This window comes from Myiozetetes cayanensis, unplaced genomic scaffold, assembly GCF_022539395.1.
Source record: "Myiozetetes cayanensis isolate MyiCay16 unplaced genomic scaffold, myiCay2020 scf5-8, whole genome shotgun sequence".
NCBI classification, from domain to species: Eukaryota; Metazoa; Chordata; class Aves; order Passeriformes; family Tyrannidae; genus Myiozetetes; species Myiozetetes cayanensis.
In genome coordinates this window covers 108,563,702-108,584,953 of record NW_026087742.1, presented here as the reverse complement: position 1 = coordinate 108,584,953, position 21,252 = coordinate 108,563,702, and the positions used below count along the sequence as shown (strand labels likewise).

General features: G+C 39.9%; 1 protein-coding gene across 1 annotated transcript; it reads left to right on the top strand.

The window, feature by feature from the left end:
* Positions 1-13,838: 13,838 nt before the first annotated feature.
* On the top strand, positions 13,839-20,500 carry DYNLT3 (dynein light chain Tctex-type 3). Its single transcript, XM_050333599.1, has 5 exons — positions 13,839-13,948; positions 14,963-15,004; positions 16,842-16,965; positions 17,938-18,015; positions 19,027-20,500. The coding sequence occupies exons 1-5, from the start codon at positions 13,919-13,921 to the stop codon at positions 19,101-19,103; spliced, it is 351 nt and encodes a 116-aa protein (XP_050189556.1). The 5' UTR covers positions 13,839-13,918; the 3' UTR covers positions 19,104-20,500.
* Positions 20,501-21,252: the final 752 nt, after the last annotated feature.

Here is a 21,252-nt window from a genome sequence, read left to right as displayed (position 1 = left end):
CTTTTGTGTTTCTGTCAGGACAGAAAGCAGTTGCTCTTAGAGAATGAAGGTCCCATATTATTTTGGTATCATTGCCCACACCAGCCTGTATTTATTAAGCACCCTAACAGACTACTTGAACCAAGGGCTTTGTAAATCAGGATTACAGAAATCTGTGGCCTATTTAGAACAAAGGTAAAGTGTTCTTGCTGTTATTTCTTTGGCGACTTCAATCTGCATCAGTAACTCTTGCATCACTGCAAAGAATTAGCTAAATCTGGTCCCAGACTGCAGCTTTATTGGGAATTAATTGCAGTACTTACGGCCCTTTTCCAGAATGCTATGACAACCCTCTTGTCCTCTGGAACATCAGCTTTGCAGTCAGTTTTCTTTTCTGAATACAGAACTGCAAACTCCATGCACCAGAAATCAAGGAACAAGCATTTATAGACATCCTGGTTCCCACAGCCACAACTTCTTCCAAACATGAAGAACTTGTGCAAATCACAGAGTTTACGTCAATAACATTAATGAACAAAACCTAGTTTGCTTTCATTTCAGGTAGCACTAGAATGTTCTGCAAGCTTCTATTTCTCCTCACCTTAATCTAATCTACCATTAAATATCAGAAAACTAGGCTATTGATGAAACTTTCTAAACTAAAAGGTTTTGGATAAGAAATCATGTGGCATGAAATAGAAAAGAGATTTTTAATAAACACCCATAGCTGTTAACAGTGAGAGCTGCTGTAGGATAAATATTTACATTTCTCCTGAAAAGCACAGGTGCTAGGATCAGAGTTTGAGAACAAAATTAAAAAAAAACAAAAAAAACCACAAAAAAACAAAAAACCCACGCTTTTTTCAGGAAGCTGAAACATGCAAGTTCTCATTGTCCAGTTGAGCACTCTCTGGGCTATTTTCCAAAAGTGTAATTGCAGTCATCATGGAGAGAGAGAAGCCTTTTTCCAGCTCTTAGTGCTCAAGGTGTTGAGCTATCACTTCTTGGAGGTATTCATAAAAAAATCAGAGACTTCAGTAATACCTTCTTTGGGTCAAAAAGTTATGGAAGCTACTTCAGTATGGTGTCCTATTTCTGTGTATTTTTTCCAGTGGTTCGAGATCTTTCATGTTCTGTATTTTAAATGAAGAACTCTTTGGCATTTCTGTAAAAAGACTCCCTGTTAAAATTTTAATGTGGCTTGTGCTACTAATGTGCTTCTCTCCACTTCCAGCCAAAAGAGGAAAACCCTTAAATTTATCTTTTGAAAAAATGCCTGGTTAGATGCACTAATGAATAAAAGGACAAATCACCATTTTAAGAAGAAATACAGTAACTGCTGCTGAAGCAATAGCACCACATTTCTTTAAACCATTCACCACCTCATCCAGAATTCATTCTTGAAAGAAATCAGATTTACTTAATCAATATTATTATGCCTGTTGTTTTAATTTTATTTAAAGATACATTTAATTTCATTTGAGACTGTTCCTTCACAATTCCTTGCTTGATGAGTGTGTGACAGATGACGTCTGCTGGAATTCCACACAGCCCCGACAACTGGTTTTTTCAGCGTCCATCATAAATGTTCAAGAGATCAATGCAACCAAGCAGCCATGGGATCCAGACCCACCTGCTTTTCTTAGGACCTGGATTTTGTGTTTCTTACAATGACACTGGTCTATGAGTCAGAGGCTCTTGTCCCTGAGTGTACTTGCCCTGTTGTTTTTACTTATGTGACATGAGGAGGCTTTCTTATTACAAAGGCAAGACGTTTATCTCTGAGACAAGAGTGATATTTTTCAAGCTGCATTCCAGTTATTCACTGTCATCTCAGCCTTCTCTTCCTCTCCATAGTAAATAAGCGTTGTCAAAACCAGGATGCAGTAAAATATTCTGCAAGAAGAATGAAGCCTTTTCTTGTACAACAGGGCATCACTTTAAAAAGGCTTCTTAATGTTAGTTACTACAGGAACAGAAAAATTACATGTCACAGGCTTAGAAGTGAAAAAAGGGGAACCGATGCCATTACCTGTTCTAAGACAAGGCCATTTCTGTTTCAGCCACTGAAAAGATTTAGAAAAGCAGGTATTTACAAAAAGCTTTTCAGAGTAATGACAGCATCTCATGTTGTTTTTAAAGGAGAAGTTAAAAGCAGACTCAGAGATATACCAAATGCAGCAATACATTTGTTCTCCTCTGTCTCACATCCTAAAATGAGGAATCTTTTTATTTTCTCCTGTTTTCTTAAGTACATTTAAAATAAAAAGAATAAGACAATGCACCAATTGGTACCTCATTGTGCTATGTTAAGCCAATATTTGAATTACTGCCTAGAATGAACTCAGCTAAGGGAATGCTCTTACAGACCCCATTACTGTGTGTACTATTTATTTAGACAATGATTTTGATGTCAGCTGTGCCATTCTTTGCAGAAGTAGGAACTATGCAAAGTGGCTCAAAGCTGTAGAATGAAATGCTGCATAAAGAAGTGTTCAGTTAACATCCAGGTGCCAGGTGTCCCACACTGAAAAGTATTTCTCAAGGTAGCACCGGGGGAACCACTGAAATAACTTGAACATTTATGATGCACCTGCAAAGCATAAACTGCAACTCAAACATATAATTTCACCCTGAATGTACCAAGGTACTTTTTAGAATTACCATTTTACTTCAAAATAGCTAGGTACAATTCTATCAACTAGCAAATTAATCTGTAAAATAACTGTATTTTTTCACAAATGTTTTATTGCAGAAAATTTTATTTTTTAATTTAGTTTAATTAATTCTAAATTTCCTATATACAAAATTTGTAAGGTTCATCAAGAGTATAGTTTAAATCATCTACATGTTAGTTATCGTCTAACTAATTATTAATTGACAACATTTAATACTTCTAAGAAGATGCAGAGGAAAAAACCCATGCACCCCTAAAGTTCCACATGGTAGAGAATGAACAGAAACAGTCTTCTCCTAGCTCTTTTATTATTTTTTCTTACACCTTAACCTCAACATTTTTGCTGGACCTTTGAAGAGTTGTGCCATTTCTTCTAATAAAACCTCCCTAAAACTCTGCAAGTGACTTCAGTCACTTCAGTTGAAGATGCACACACAGACCCTTAGAGCCTGTCAATAATATGTGGCTTGCAAAAATTTCTAGGGTTTCAGGCAAAACTCCTTCTCTGTTTTCTGCCACTGAGCTGCTCTAAGGTCAAGATATTTCACCAATCTTATCCTGGCTCACTGAAACAATTCAATATATGCCAACCAGAAAATACATCTATAAAGCTACAGGGTTCGTGCATCGGATTAACAAAACGTACCAACTTGTTGAAACTCAGATTGGTCTATACAACTATTCTGCTCCATGCTAAGACCTTGTTAACACCAACACCAAATACTGAAAGCAGGTTTTATACATCAATGTTTTTCTATTCTGGTTTGAATCTGAAAGGACACTTTAGCTCAAGCAAATGGGTTCAGCTTGTCCTTGGCAAAACTGCCTCAGAAGCGAGAAGCGCTGCATTCTGCATTTGAAAGAGGGTTTGGAAAAATAACTAAGGTGGCAAACTTATATCTTCACAGCAAAAAAACCCACTTCCATTTATTTCACAAAGTCAACAACTTCTGTTTCTTTCATTTGCACCATGTTTTGCTCAATGAACTTGCTCACAGCTGTAGCCTTACAAGGTGTTTTTTGCCAAGAGAAAAACTGTTGACTTGGATGGGGCTCTGAACATCCTGATGTAGTTGAAGGTGCCCCTGCCCATGGGGATGATGGTCTTCAAGGTCACCTTCCAACCCACATCAGTCTATGATTTTATGATCTTGAAGGAAGTGCTTCTTCAACATGGTTTAAGTGACTTATAAACACAGCCCAACTGTGTTGCCTTGAACACTTGTGGTGGGCTGACCCCAGCTGGATGCCAAGTACCCACCAAAGTTGCTCTGTCACTGCTCTCCTCAGATGGACAGGGGAGAGAAAATATAATGAAAGGCTTATGGGTCAAGATAAGGATAGGGAGAGATCATTCAGCAGTTACCATCACAGGACAAACAGACTTAACTGAGGGACATTAGTTTAATTTATTAGCAATCAAATCAGAGTACGGTAATGAGAAATAAAACTAAATCTTTAAAACATCTTCCTTCCATCACTCCCTTCTTTCCAGGCTTAACTTCACTCCAAATTTCTGTACTTCCTCCATTCACCAGAGGCACAGGGCAGGGAATGGGGGCTGTGCTCTGTTCATTGCACATTGTCTCTGCCACTTCTTCTTGCGGGGAGGACTCCTCACACTTTTCCTCTGCTCAGGTGTGGGGCCCCTTCCACAGGAGACAGTCCTCCATGAACTTCTCCGGTATGAGTCCTTCCCACAGGCTACAGTTCTTCATGAACTGCTGTGGCATGGGTTCTCCATGGGGTCATGAATTCTGCCAGAAAATCTGCTCCAGTGTGGGCTTCTCATGGGGTCAAAACTTTCTTTGGATATTCACTTGCTCTGCCATGGGGTCTTCCACAGGCTGCAGGTAGATCTCTGCTCCCCCATGGATCTCCACGGGCTGCAGGGGCACAGCTGCCTCACCATGGTCTGCACCACGGGCAGGGGACCTTGGTGTCTGCAGGTCTGCTGTTCTCAAATGTTCTCTCTCCTCTGGCTGCAATTTGCTTCTGCACAATAACTTCTTTCCCCTTCTCAAATCTGTTATTCCAGAGGCACTACCACCATCCCTGACAGACTCAGTCTTGGCCAGCTGCAGGTCTGTCCTGGAGCCAGCTGGCTTTGGCTCTGTCAGACACAGGGAAAGCTTCTGGCAGCTTCTCACAGAAGCCACCCCTGTAACCCCCACCCCCACCCCCTGCTACCGAAACCTTGCCATGCAAACACAGTACAACGCTACAGAAACAATTATATTTCTATGGGAATTTTTCTATGCAAACATACAGTTTTGCCTTTGTAGAAAGCATGTCTTCCAAAGTAAGCTCTACTCTTTAGAGCTCTCAGGGCACTCTGTGAGTTGACACAGACAGGCAGCCATGACAGCCACAAACTCACAGCTAGAATGCAAAGAGTAAATTTATTTCCATTACCTCTCTAATCACAGGATCCCTGAAGCAACACCCAGGTAGAGGCACACAAGAGGAAACTCAGGCACCATTAAACTCTGTCCATGCTAAAGGATCCATGCTGCTGTTCACACAGGCTTATCAAGAGTTATTCCCAGCTGCCAGGTCACTTGACAGATTTACAACCTTTCTCATCAGTCTTCCACTTTTTAACCCATTCTTCCCAACAGGAACAATCCTATTTCTGCTACCTGTCCCTCCTTTAGCTCATTAAGACAACTGCCAGTCCTGGTATTTCTAGTTCAGACAATCCCATTAGCCAAAAAAAATTTGTTTTCATGCTTTTCTGTGATATGTTGAACAATAATTTAGACAAGGGTTTTTATTGTTTCAGACAGAATGACAAAAAGGGATGTTCAATGTCTCTTCTCTTTTAGCTGGAATAAGTGCTCATTGCCTTAAAGCAAGACTGTGACTGGCAAGAGTCATTAAGAATCCTTGCTGCCTAACAGCAGTTCACAGTATAGCTATAGAATAATAAAAAAAAAAATTACTATATAAAAAGATCATTTAAAGAAGTCATTTTTATACCTGAGGGAAATGAGCTCATGTTTGGTTAAAAGGCTGCATTTGTCTGATAGTTTGAAGCCACTGAAAGGTGAAACCCTCTATTCACTACCTTTTTCTCCATTCTTCAATAATGTTCTCCTTGGCTCAGCTGTCTATGTGATCTCTTAGCAAGCCAATGCAGAAAACTAGCAGAAAGTTACTCAGTTTTTGTTGCTGATGATTTAGTGAGACATCCTCGGGATCAGGAGTCAGTGGAGCACTGGAGCCTCCACCAAGGAAGGCAGCACTGTGCTGCTGAAGTAGGAGATTGAGGGGAGAGGCTGGACCCATTCATGTGTTGGCACTGACCCTTCATATCAGCTCAACTGTCTTGTGATGTTTGCTCCACCTTAAAAATAACGAGTTTGTTTTTTTCTGAACCACAAGAAAAAAAACAAGATCACTAAAATGTGTCTCCATGGAATGTTCTTGCCAGCGTTTAATTCAACATCTAATGGTATGGCATTTTATATCAGTAGCATTATGAACTATGTTGGGAATACTTCACAGTCCTACAGTGGTTATTTTCACCTCAGTAAAGCAAGTAATGGATTAAAAGACAAGTGCTCTGATCATGGCAAAGAACAACATGTTTTATTTAAATTTCATGCAATTAATGTCTTGGATTCCAGAAAGGGATAACAGTGTGCTTGCTTTTAATAGCTGATACTGCAGCATTTCTAAATTATAAAAGACTGAGATTAAGATGGTTTTATGCACAGCACACTATAAAAAAAAAATTCAAAGGCTAGATGTTTTGAAACAAATACTTTTTAAAACTGTTCTTATTTTCACTTAAATGTTTATACATCATAAAATCTGTCAGCTTCAAACACGCATATTGTAGGAGTATTTGGGCACAAGCTCTCATAATTTACAGTCTTACAACAGTGTTATGGTGACTGCTTGAATAGCATTTAAAACAGCACCATGTTCTGTACATTTTAACATATTATTTAATATCATTTAACAGAAGCAAATGAAGAGTTACAAATGTGAACAGGCAGCCTTGGTACACTTTGATGTTTCCACAATAAGGTCACTGAAGGTTATCTTCTTTACCACACATGACTATTTTCAGAAATCATTTGCAAATAAGACAGTTGTCTCAGAAATCATTCAAATTTCTGAGCTTTCATGGTCATATGAATAGCCACAATAAGACTTAATATATTTCTGGTTCTCTAACTTCAGAGGTTATTCATGTGCCTAAGTAAACCAAACAGTAACTGTGAATTCAATATAGAGATCACACAATTGTTCCTGAGCCATCTGTGATGAATTTTGATTTGTAGGAGGAAGTTTCAATAAATTTTCAACACATTCAATACATTTTTAATAAATAGATCCATTTTAAATAGAAAGCAGCCAATTTCTTGTTAAAAAAATAAATTTGCCTTAAGGTATTTATTTTTAAATTTTGACCCCTAGCAATTCCCACTAAATTGCCTTGCATATTGCTTTGCTAATGGCTTTGGAAAAGTAAAATATATTCTATAATGCTTGTTTGGTCTACTTGGGAAATAAAGTCTTTTCCTCTAAGGCACACAAATCCTAAAAGATGTTAATACATAATAATGCTTTATCGTAGACATAAAAAGCGAGTAATGCATTCTAAATACAGTGTCCCTTGCCTTTGACTGGTTACATATATTCTGATTTCTTTATCTTAGTGGAACAAAGCATCACTTTCAGAAGAAACACAAGCCACAGTGTAGAGAATGCCTAGCTATATCATATGTGCAAGGTCTTTTCTTCAGCATTTTCTTGAGCTGTTCCTGCTGTTCCTGTTCTGTATTCACCGAAATAATGAGAAAAACAACTGAAGTGGAGCAAACGATAAGCAGCTCTTGCATCTTCCTCTTGTGCTTCAAGAAAGTTGATGTTCAAAGGCTTTCAAAGAATACCTGCCATCCCTCCTGCCTTTTTTGTGTCTCTAATTGCTGAGTATTACCGAGTAAAACGTTGCTGGAAGTTATTTTGTAACACTTACAGAGCACAACCAGCAGCTCGGTGAAATGTGCTGCTCTCAGATGTGATGTACAGGGGGAGCTGTAATCTGTTGGCACTAGGTGTGTGTGCTGGGCTAACCCTGGCCGGCTGACAGAGCACATCTCGGCTGTTCCAGCACTCCCTCTCCTCAAGGTAAGGGAGAAAACAGGATGGAAAAGCTCATAAGTCAAGATAAAGGTACTCGCCAACTACTGTCACAGGCAAAACGGACTCGGCTTAGGGAAAATTAATGTACTGTAAGTTAAAAATAGAGTAAGATGATGAGAAACGAGGACAAAGCTAAAATGACTTTCCCTCCAATCCTCTCCTCTTTCCAGGCTCATCTTCACTCCTTTGCTCGTGACTCTTCTACCTTCTCTCCACTGAGCATTGTAGACAGATGAGGAACATGGGCTACAGTCAGTCCGTATCAGCTCCTCTCTGTTGCTCCTTCCTTCTCTCTCTGTTCCCCAGCTCCAGCAGGAGGTCCCTCCCATGGGGTACAGTCTTTCACAAACTTCTCCAACGTGGGTCCTTCTCACACGCTGCAGTTCCTCATGAACTGCTCCAGCATGGGTCCTTTTCCAGGGGTTATAGTCCTTTGAGAGCAGACTGCTCCAGTGTGAGCTCCTCTCCATGGGCCACAGCTCTTGCCAGCAGTCTGCTCCTGTCTGAGCTCTCCATGGCCTGCACCTTCCTTCAGGGTGTGTATCCGCATGCTCTGGGATGGGGTCCTCCACAGGCTGCAGGTGGATGGATATCTGCTCTGGCATGGTCCTGCCTAGGTTAAAGGGGAACAAACTGTGTCACCATGGTCTTCTCCACGGACTGCAGGGACATCTCTGCTTCAGGAGCTCCACCACCTCCTCCACCTCCTTCTTCACTGACTTTCATGTCTGTAGGGCTGTTGCTCTCACATTTTTCTCTTACCCCTCCCTCTAACTGCTGCTGTACAGTATTTTTCACCTTTACTTAAACACATTCTCATAGAGGCACCAGCTTGGCGCAGCCTTGGGCAGTGGTGGATTCATTTTCAAGCAAGCTGGAACCAGCTGTTCCTGGCATGGAGGCAGCTCCAGATGCCTTCCCAGAGAGGTCACCCCTCAGCCCCACAGCCACTGCCAGCACATTACCATGTCAAACTCAGTACAGAAGGTTTGTGCCGTTATTTGGAACTCTATGCCAGCACAGAAGGAAACAAAATGGGAAGGTAGATCCCTGTGTTAAGCCATAAGCATGTTGTTCTCTCTCTAGGTAAGAGTTTGCCTATTTCCTAAGAGCAGCAGAGGAAGCTGTTTTCAAGGACCACCACTGACATCTTTAACAAGCCAAAAACCCCTTCCCTCTTCATTTGAGACCAACATTCATATTTAAAAAGGGAAAGAATAATTAGTTATGTCATTAACTTTTCTTCAGTTTGATGCCAAGGAAAATACTGAAGAGTTTGATCATGGAGAGCCCTTCTTCATGTCCTCTCCTCCTGCTTTTTTTTTTTTTTTTTTCTCCTCAGCTGTGATTTTAGAGATGCTAGAAGTTTTTATGAACATGAACATTCTGAAAACATCCTTAAGGGCAGGTAACAGCTTCTCCTGAAGAAGTTCATTGCACTAATGGCATGCACAGCAACAATCAGTTCTTTAGACGATCTCATTCAACATTTTGTTAGTGTCTTGTCCTACCTATCATCAAACATTTTTGATTCTCTATTGTCATTTATGCTTGTTGGTGGCAGTTTGGTCTAGCTCCAGCACTGGATCAGTGCAAATGGTTTTCATCATGGTTTTGTCCTGTTGTGAAAGTCACAATAAACGTATTGCTCTCAGTGATCAGGTGACCAGTTCCCCTAAATGGCATTTCATTTGTATTTCTGCCAAAAACGGTAAGATCTAAAATGCCAGCATTCCCCACGAAAGAGAAATTTAAAATGTTGATCAGCTTTTATCCCAAGTGTTTGCTACATATTGTACATCCCAATATGTTTACACAGTTGCTTGGGCACAAGGCAACAAAGCCGGTCCACACTGTTCTGTCAGCTTCATGTTAGAGTGAGTTTCAAAGCTTAGGAGGTGAAGGAGGCAGTGCTCTGCTCCCCTTCCAGCTCAGGGGTTTCTGTTTGAGTAGTCATGTTGTGTACTGTAATGCTTCTGATTTGCTGTGTTAGAACCAAGGATTTTTTTAAACAATTGTTGAGTGGCCATTCAGCTCTTCCAAGAAGTTCTAGCAAGTCACTGCAGTTAACATTAAAAACAGCTCTCAGAAAAAAAAGAGAAACAAAGAATCAGAAAGGCAACTAAGTAGAATTTCTACTAGGGTCAAGCACCCCTGATCTGACCAGCACAAGAGCTGACATATTGATTAGCCCAAGAGTCCATCTGATCCACCTTTCTGATCTCTGTGGTACCGAGCAGAGTGTGTAGGAAGAGCGCAAGAACAGGAGCAGCACACACCGATCCTTCCTCCAGCATCCAGCCACAAGTAGCTTAGCAGCCAAGCTAGAAATAATTAATACCAGAGTTCTGCTGATTTTGTATTCCGCAGTTTAAAGTAGATGTGAAGGTTTACAATGTTTACAACAATTTAAAGGAAAAATCGAGACAGGAGGCGGACTATTCGAGATGCATTAGCATTCACATTTTTTGCTGGCTGTGTTCAGGCAGCGTAGGATCTGCACAGCCTGCACAGGCTGCCACCTCCCCAGTACGCCAAATCCTCCTCAAATATTTGCTTTTTAATCAACAAGCGATTTGAACTGCACTGTTTGTTCTCCTTCTTGTTAAGAGCTCATGTTCTGCATTTGAAAGATGAAAGCCTACAGTTCTTTCACATTTAGGGTTGTGTTTCTGAGCCACCTCATTCAGCACTTTTCCCATTTCCTATTACAGTTCTCAGAACTAATTATACTGCCGATCCCTTTGCATTTCCCGGGTTACAATTTGCAGTAGTGTAAAAACGAATTAAGCAGTGTTATCAGGTAACTCCCGCTGAAAAGAAGTGTACTGGCTCCTCGTTACAATTTAGCATTGCTTTTGTGAAATCAGTAATAGCATTAGGCATTCTCAGAGGAAAAAAGGGGAAAAATGATGGTGATTTTGGTTATTGAGACAAGATAAAAAGGGAATCTGGTAGGAAGGAAAGGAAAATAATCACTCAATAGTTGTGAAAATAGCTGTATTTTCACTGAATTGAACAAATCTATGTCTAAAACTATCTCAAAAGATTATTTAATACCTTCTCCTCCTCCTCCTCACTAAAGGCTAGTTAGATGGCTGGCAGATGTTATCTGATGTGTTATTGATCCAGTGAAGGCGATTCCAAAGGTCTGTTTCAGTGCTTTATTATTCTTATATTTTGATTTTTTGTCCTAATATTTAACATAAATTTCACTGAGTTCAAATAAAAGCATCATTTCTTCTCCTACCTTTCATCATGCCTTGGCTCATTAACCACCTTTGCCAGCAAATCACTGTGCAGTCAGAGACATCTATAAGAAAGTCTGGGCAAGGGTTATAAAACAAATCCAGTTCCTCTACAAATCACGTTTTCTAAGCTTCCTCTTGGTCTTGCCGCCTTCAGGAAGAATTATTCTTCTGTCTCTGTTACATTCAGTGCCTGATCAAAACCAAACAGAACTACATAACTGCCTTCTGTGTCCTTCACTGTACCCTTCAAATGATTTAGTTATTTATAACATCCTACTCGGGTTCCTATTTATTGTAATTACATATTTTTCTCTGCAGCACTACTGCCTAGACAATTAGGCCCCATTTTGTATTTGTGCCTTTGATGTTCTGGTTTTACAGAGAATACTTGATATTTTTTATGAAATTTCCTGTTGTTGTTTTCTCCAACCCATTCAACACTTTCAATTTTGATCCTGTCATTAAATGTGCTTGTAACTTCTTTAAACGTGCTGTCAGTAAAGAGCTTTTATAAGGACTATTTTTATTCCATTATTCAAGTTATTGTGACAAATATTACTTAGCTTTTGGGGCAAAAACCTACCCATCTCCTTGCATTTATTCCTTCTACTTTGATAAACTTTTATTAGGAATGATTGGTTAGTTTTTCACTAGATTATACATTCTTATGTAAGAAAGCAAAAAAAAAAAAAAAAGACAAAATTACTACAAAATAACACATCTACTTTTTATTTCTTCTTCATCCATTAAACTGGCTGCCTTAACAAAGAATAAAAAAATCAGATTATTTAACATAATATACTCCTGACACATCTATGTTGGATGCTCATGGGTGATGCTGGGAGTTTATTTGTAAACACTTCCCAGGTTAATATAGTTTAGTCATTTTATTATTTTTCTAATGGCTTTCTGGATGTTGAGCTGATGTACTCAGCATTTCCTCAAACCTCCTGCTATCCTCCTAATCTACAAAGGGTAGCGGGAGAGGAAGGATAGATAATTTTTTTTTGGTATTTGGACCTACACACACACACACTTGTTGATCATACAGGAAACCTCATTATTTTCTGTGTAATTCAGTGACATAATTGTTGCTAATATTTCAAGGAATGTATTTCTTTGAATGTTTATAAACAGAACTGAAAAATAGTCTAGGAACTATTTTCACTTGACAGGATACTGCATCTGAAAACACACATGCAAAGATGCAAAACATCTGAAAACACAGAGAATAAGAAAACGCCCACGACCCAAGGGTAAGTTATTTAAACAATGTTAGCTTTGTCTACAGTATGCTAATGTATATACAACACATGCTTCTGCCAGCTTTTATTTCTTTAAAAATAAGTTTGCAATTTCATCCATAGCTTAGCCCATGAAGATACTGCAGAGGTCACAGCAAAACAAAACAAAACAAAACAACCAAACAATCTTATACTGAAAGAGATTTTCTTTCATGTGTTTTCCTGTGACTACATACATCTGCACTAGCTCATAAAGATCTGCTTTGAAAGAGATTTAGTCTTCATCTTCCTTTTTCTCCTATCATAATCATTGCAAATGCTAAACACAAAAACTAGTCTGAGAGCAGGTCAGTATAAAAATGCTTAGCTTTGCTTTCCCCTGTACTTTCATGCTTTTCAAAGACAGTATTTCCCATGAGTGTACAATTAAGACTGAACACATTTACCTTTTGTAAGGTACATGTGTATCTGTCCAAACCTATACTGCCGAGACTAAAATTAGAAGTGGGGCATCAGCCTTTATCTTCTCTACTATGTTCAGTCTGGTTTAGAAATACAGGAAGGAAATACAGGAGAAACCAGAAGAAAACACAGGAGAAATCACAGGAGGAAAATCTACACAAGACCTTCCCTCAAATGAAAAGAATGGTAATAATTTAAAAAAAAAAAAACAACAAGAACAAAAAACTCCACCACTTGAAAATTCTGAATTGTGTTGTATGAGGTGCCTTTCCTGTTTCCCAGGCAACTTCAGAGAGAAAGAAAAGATGTGGTGTATTGAGAGATATATATACACACACACATATATATATATGATGCATTGAGTGAAACAAAACTCAGAATCAACTCTGTAATAAAGTGGAATTAAAATAACATGAAATTACAGTTTTCCACTATTGCAAATTTGGTGGTAACATTATAGGTAATGAACGGGCACTTGCTCATGGAATCATAGAACGGTTTGGGTTGGAAGGGACTTTAAATATGACCCAGTTCCAATCCCCTTGTCACGGGCAGGGGCACCTTCCACTAGACCAGTTTGCTCAGAGCCCCATCCAACCTGGCCTTGAACACTTCCAGGGATGGGGCAGCCACAGCTTCTCTGGGCAACCTGTTTGAGCACCACACCACCCTCACAGAAAAGGATTTTTTCCTAATGTCTAATCTAAACCTACTCTCCTTCTATCTGAACCCACTCACCCTTGTCCTGTCACTACACGCTCCTGTAAAAAGTCCTGCCCCATCTCTCCTGTTAAGTTCCCTTCAGGTACTGGAAGGACCAAATTAGCTCACTCCAAAGCTGGACAACCCCAGCTCTCTCAACCTTTCCTCATGGGAGAGCTGCCCCATCCCTCTGATCATCTTGGTGGCCTCCTATGGACTAGCTCCCACAGGTCCTTCCTGAGCTGGGGATCTTTTCCCTTCCCTTTTCCGCTCGGCAGTGCTGGCTCCAGGCACCCGCCGGTCCCGGGGCGGGATCCATCCCGGCTCCCCTTCCCTCAGGGCGGCCCGGGATCCCCGCCCCTCCTGCCCGCCCGCCGGAGGCGGAGCCGCGCAGGACTCGGAGCCGCCACCGCTGCCGGAGCAGCCGCAGCCTGCCCGGGGCCATGGAGGAGTTTCACCCCCACAACGACGAGGTAGGGGCCGCCACCCCCGGGGTGTGTGCGGGGCTGTGCCGGGGCTCTGGGCCAGCCCGGGACCGAGCGGCGTCAGCTCCGCGGCTGCCGCCGGCCTGCCCAGTGCCCGGGATGGGTGTTCCCTCCGGGAAGGGGCCGCGGTGCCGGGCGCTGTCAGACCGCGGCCATTTTTTTCCCTGGGAACCCCCCACCAGCTTCCCTGGAAAATCCCTCCTTCCCCCCGCCCCCATCATTTCCCTTGCTGGGGAAAACCCAACAAGTGCCGGGCCGGGCCGGGCCAGCCCGGGCGGGGGAGCCGATCCCTCCCCAGGGCGCCGCCTCGGAGCTCTGGCCCCCGGTTTTCATTTAAAAAAAACCCCCCAAACCTAACTTAAACATTAATGCCCTTGAGGTTTCTGCCCCTGCCCGAGTGTTTGAAATTCACGGCTAGGAAGAGGCGGGCGGCACGACGGCACGTGCCGCGTTCCCTTTGGAATCCAAGCCGAGCGCCGATGAGTGGGAATGAGTAGGAAATAGGAGGAATTAAAACTTGCAAGCTTTTCCTGCGCTCGGGAGAGATATTCGGGTAGCCTAATGACTGTGCAGACTAGGTTTTTTATGCTAGTGTTACAAAGCCTTTTGGAAGCAAGATGTAACCTGCGTACTAAGTCCGTGACTCCCATAAAAACACAGATTATAAAACCCAGAATAAAAGATTTGCCATTTAATTTTTCTCGGAGAATATTTCCCATGACAAACAGTAGACAGCAGTGGGATCCAGTCACTGCAGAAACTGTAAGTTGAATCAACCTTACCGATGCCTGAGCTTTTTGTCCTCAGTCAAACATCCCTGGCAAAGCAATACCAAACAACATAAGCATGGAGCTGGGGGAAAAAGTAAGATTTTTAGAATTATACTAACAGACCACAATGGAAATAACCAGACACGAGGCCTAATAGTTATGTGTTCCTTAGAGTAAAACTGTATAATTGGTTTACTTTTCAGTCAAAAATAATAATTAACTTCTGTTACAGATGATCTTCAATGCTGATGAGGCCCACAACATAGTTAAGGAGGTAGGTTTAAGCAGCTGTATTTCAAAGAAATTCTTTGCCTTATCTTACCTTGAAGTATAGTAAAAACACTTTCATTGACAATCCCACATAAATTCAATCTTATATAAAAGTATTATTTTTATCGAATAAAGACAGAGTTTATTTTGGAGCTGCTTCAAGCTTCATTTAATTGGTGTCTTCAACTACCTAAAGAGGAGAGGGTAGATGAGAAGAGAGCCAGATTTGCATCACAGAGGAAAGAGGAGGGGTGGCAGCCCCAAGTTGCAAGGGAAATTCACCAATTTTTTTGCCCTTTTATCCAGCTAGAGAGAAGCTAATAACTATAGAGGCTGGAGGGAGAGCTTGTGGAGTATCCATTCTTAGAGATTTTTAAGACTTGACAAGGCCTTGGACAATGTAATCAGACTTGGAATTTAGCCTTGGCTTGTGTGGGAGGTTGCACTCCATGAGCTTGTTGTTCTAGCAGTGCTTTTGAAAAACATTTTTTACACAGGAAGAGCAGGCTGACAAGTCAGTAGCCTGATGGTCTGAGTTAAATACCTAGTAACTAGAGTGTGATTAATGAAGAGCCTGTGGCTTACAGGTTTTGCAGGGAAGCAAAAAGCATTTTTAGAAAGGAATTCCTGGAGTGGCTCTGCAGGTCCTTTTCCATTTGCCCTGTAAGGAAGGTAAAGCACTGTACCTTTGAGGCTGCCACAGTACACAACAGCAAGCTCTTGGATGTCAGATAAACGACAATTCAACCCTTTATGTAACTGTCCCTGCCTTGTAAAGCCAAACACGGTATGAGACAGACTCCAGACGCTGGGAGTAAAGCCAAATGTTTCTGCCTCTGATTGGAAGCTTAACCAGAGCTCTAGCACTGGCTACATTTCTGGAAGGACCAAAATCCCTGAGGGGTCTTGTCCCTATTGTGTTTTGTGGATGTTTGTTTCCACTGACTCCTTTGGCCAGCTTTTATACACTGTGGTCAGAACTAATTGGGCTTTTCAAAATCTGGGGCATAAGGCTCTTACACAGCCTGGTAATGGGTGATTAGAGCATGGGATTCATCTTAACTGAAAATCAGAGGAGAACATAGTTTTGTTTTACTTACCTTTTCCAGATGTGTGTTTCTTAGCTGGGTTTCTCAATTTTAAGAAGTGAATCAATCAACATGTAATTCTGAATTTCTTAGGAGCAGGGAATGCAGTTTAAGAGTTACAATTACTGAGAAGGCTTTCTGTTCAATCATTTTAAGTTTAAGCAAGGGTTGGCCAATCAGTAGCTTTGGGAGAACATGCAATTTTCAGGCAGTTCAGATATTTCTTGTGCTGCAAGATATAATCTCTGAGCATCTCAAACATCTTCCTCATCTTTTGAGCTGGGGTGTACGTCTCACTATTGTCACTCTATCTCTGAAGATTTTGGAATTTTGCTCACAGGCTCTGAAAGGTTGGCCAGCCCAAGCTGATACTATTGATTGGAGTTGTACCATTTCCATTACAGTAGCTTCTGGAAGCCAGGCTGGAGTAGGCAGTCATTAGAAACAGTGGGATGTGTTAGTACCTTCACTGGTAAATACATACTTGGTACTTAAAGTATATGGCTAAAATCTTTCCTGCAAGAAATGTTCAGTCAGGGCCTCTTTTTTATTCATGTAATATTGTGGTAAATGGGGAATAAAAATAAGTTTCCAAGAAGAGTCATTTTACTTCCCATTCAACGACTGATACCTGATGATCTCAAGTGATTTAAAGTAACTTAATTGCCAGAAAAAAATCCTCAGACTGAAACATTTTGAACCTTTGTATTTTGAAATATGTTTACTGTAACTAATTTTTTTCCTCTGTTTTAGTGCATAGAAAGTGTTTTAGGCAAGGCAGATTATAATCACAACAAAGTCAACCAGTGGACTGCTGCTATAGTGGAACAGTCGCTGACACATCTGGTGAAACTGGGGAAAACATACAAGTACATAGGTAAGTACAAGCAGTTGTACCACATGCAGTCGCAATAAATAATTGCTGAAAAGTTCATGTGAATGCAGTGCTGTACTCAGTAGGAAGTTTTAAACTGTAAGCAAACCACAGCAGATACCTGAACTCTTCTGTTATACAGATTTTTAGTAATACCTTGTGGTAAACCTGTGGCAGTTTTACCTGGGCTGAACATGCTGGTAACTCTTCACAGACATCTTAACAGATTATATGTTATGTGGTCTTCTCTGATTGCTAAACAAGCCCAAAACAATGATATAAAGTTTTTGGTATCAGTTCAGGCAATAATTGCTATATGAAATAAAATTATCAGTTGGATTAAGCTGCCTATAAATGCAAACATTTGGAACACTTTAGTCCTGTATGCTGTCACGTCCCAGTGTATTTATATATATATGTGGAAGGGAAAGTGAAATAAGTAGAAGTTTAACCCACTTTGGTCCTTTTGTGGAGTGTAGTGTTTGCACTCAGTTCTGTTTTGAAAGTCTTGGATTCAGATTGTCTCTGGTTTTATGACCATTGCAGGTCAGTCTAGAAATGCTGCATGTTACTGGAGTGTGGTTTCAGAGAGCAGGCAACAAGTAGTTTTGGGGAACAACTCTCATAATTGTGACTTCTGCTGTACCTGTGAGGACAGCACCTGCAGTCCTGTTCTGAGGTGCACATGACACAAGCTAATATCTAAGAAGTTTAAAAGATAAAAATCATAATCCTATTAGCAAGCATTTTGTTAAAGCCATTGTGTTAATGTGAGTAAAAATAATCACGAAATGAATACCAAGTTCTTGAGGAAAATACCGGGGGTGAGGGGTTGTCAAAATCAGTTTTAACATTGCTGAATGCCACGTGCCCGCCATTTGAAAATGTAATAGAGGCTTGAGTTCAGAAGTCCTGAATGATTCACCTCTTCTGCTTTAATAATGAATTCCTTGATTTTATGGCTGCATCTTGCAGTTACCTGTGCAGTGATGCAGAGGAGTGGAGCTGGTCTTCACACAGCAAGCTCATGCTTCTGGGATACCACAACTGATGGTAAGCTTCCCCATCCAAATAGAGAATTTGTAGTAAAAGAAATGTTACTTCTTGCTCAGCTGTAATATTTGTGTTGAACATTTTCAGCTGTGGCTTTAGAAGCAGCAGCTTTCAGAATTTACAATCCCAGCAGAAATGTTACCAGTCAGTGCCTGCACTAAGAGCAATTGCTTTGTAAATTATGAGAAGCAGGAATAGAAATGCCTTCCATTCTGAAACAAGAGTCAAAGCATTTAATCCTTATCAGTAACCATAGATTGGTTGAAGAACCATCACAGGCAGTAAAATGTAAACAGTAAATACAAGGGGTTAGTCCTAAACATATCTGCCTGGCTGCCGTGAGGAGAACAGAGCTTGGTGAAAAATAGAAATAGTTTGACTAACAGCATGTGTTTTGTCTGCTTAACTGTCAGCCAGGCCTTGGATGCATTGTAGTGTTTCAAAATTAGTTCTAAATACATTTTTTTCCCAGGTTCAGAATATCATGGGGAAACAGTATTAAAAAAATCTTTTGTCTGTGCCAGATTCAGAAAGGTCTTTATAGAGGAGCACACCAAGGCTTAATGTTAAAGCAGAGAGGGCATCAAAAAGTTATCCAAGGTTAAAAAAAATTGTGAAACAAGTACAGTGTAATCTTCATGTTTCCCTGGCTTGTAAGGTATTGATACAATAGAAGAGGAAAAATTACAGAAAGTAAATACAGTAGAATGTATTTGCTCCATTTTTTTTTCTGATTTCTTGTTTGATTATCCTGCCAATTTCAGTTTGGGATTTTTAAGGATTTTAAACTGTCTTAAGCATACAAGGGTCATGTTAGGTAACAAACAATGTACAAATTAATGAAAATGTTTTGAGGAGTGTAGTCAATTTATAAGCAAGATGACATAATATTATTTATCTTAAATCACAGCTGAAATATTCATACTAATTTGGCATCATTTACACTGTGATAAAGTGAATGTAGTAAAGACACTGGAATTCTATTTTTCATTTTGTAATAATCTCTTCTAGGAACCTGCACAGTGAGATGGGAGAACCGGACAATGAACTGCATTGTCAACGTGTTTGCTGTTGCTATTATCCTGTAGCTGACTGGAAGATAAAGATAAGCAACACCGAAGCCTTTAAAAAAAAAACAATTATCCAAACATATGGCTAAATGTTTCAAACTATTATTTATTTCTGTATGAGGAGCATACAGAAATTCTCTACAGAGAGCATACAGTCTAAGCCAGTTCTCATAGATTAATTATCTGAAAGCTAGCAAAAAAATTTAATTTATATATATATGTATGTATCTATCTATCTAAAGAGAAAGTTTTAGTAATTTAAATATTTAGAAGTATGTTAATGAGAAGATGCCACAAAGATTAATACAATTTATGTCAAAGCTAATATCAAAGATACTTTATTCAAAAAGAAAAAAACATATCAAATCAAAGGAAATGTCAAAGGGCAAGCAAGACCTCTCAGGATCATGGTGCATTTGGGACAAATTACAAACACAATTCAGAGTGGATATGTTATAAACAATACCGGTTCTTCATGTTTGATTAAACAAAGCTGACTTTCACTTTGGATGCTGGTGCCTGTGAAATTGCATGAGCATCATGTTTTGGTCAAGCATGAACATTTACATTGGCATTAAATCCAGTTAAGCTTTTCCCCCTGGAGGCAGAGGAGGACTTTGCTGGGTGAAATGTATCTAGTCCTAGCAGAGTTCTAATTTGTCTTCAAATGAAGAGCATAGTATTTGTTAGCAATTCAGGGAAACATGCTGGGGATCTGACACCAGCCCTCAATTCATCGCTTATGAATCCAAAAACATTCTGAAGGTACCTAAATTTGATTTTATTCCATGACTGTGGAATTTGTGACAAGCACTTTATTGATTCCTCATGCAGTAGCCAGGGGCTAGGGCAGTAAGACTGGACCCACATCACTCCAAGTAGGGTAAAAATGTTTGGTGAGAAGGCACACACATTTCTAGAGGCTCTTGTTAGCTTTGAAAGCAATCATGAGTAACTTATCTGTTGTTTATAAGAGTGTTTCCTACATTCCCTAAGTCTAGAATTAGATCTTAGTCCCATGAAATAATACTGTTAAATTTTGAGCACTAAGAGTTCCCCTCCTTTAAAGATTTATGCAAGTTCTTATCTTTGCTCATCTGATGAGTCTTAACTTGAAATATTCCACGTGGAAGAAAAACATTTGCACACACGGATGTATTTGCCGGATTGGGGCCTACATTTTCGTTCATTAATGCACAAATTATATGATAAAGAGATGTATTGATACCAAAAATGCCTAAATGAGTGCTGCCACTAAGTGGCAGCTACGTTAAGTTGTTTTCTCAGATGCTGCTTATGAACAGAATTTTTTCTTTATAACTGTATGTCTTTGGAAGAGACTGGTAACCACCTAACAGCTGCTGTAAGGCTGTTTTGGATTTCCAGAAATGAATATTAAAGCACTACTACACAGTTCTGTTTGTTTTGTTTTGTTTTGTTTTTTTCAGATAATTGACTATTAGGGTGTGTATCAAATGTCCTGTACAAAGAGCAAGCAAAAAAATGTTTTATTTCTTAAGTTGTGTATACATATGATGAGTATGACACTACAGAAGGAACATGTGTATATGTAATTCACAGTACTGTTCCAAATATCTTGCTTTGCAGACAAATAGAGTTCTGCTTTTACCTGAGTGCAAGTAAAATTAGGACTGTATTATTGCATTGGCATAACAGTGTAGCATGAAAATGTGTGTGTGTCCTACTGACCTTCAAATTTAGATTTATTAAGCATTATTTGGGTTGGGACAAATTTCTGGACTTTGTGCCAGCATCCAAGAGCTGAGATGTGGAACTGACAAAAATGCAGAACCTTCACTGATATTTGGGATTGTGCAAAGTGAAAAAAATACATGGGGTAGCAACTGGAAAAAGGTTTAGTTACATTTAATACAGTTTAAGAAGCGGGTGTGTAAAAATAACGGTGGCTTTTATCCCCCTTTAATGTGCCAACCCCTATATTTGGGTGCCATGGTCAGAAGAAATATTCCACACAGCCACTTGTAATCTCATTTGATATTTTTGCTTTACTTGAAAACAAGATACACTGAGTAAGACTATCAGTTTAATGAGGCTTGGTAAAGCTCCTGCTGCAGAAGAACCCTAGAAAATACTGCTTAATTACAGGACTGCTTCATTTTCATTTCTGCCAAAAAATTAAAGTCTT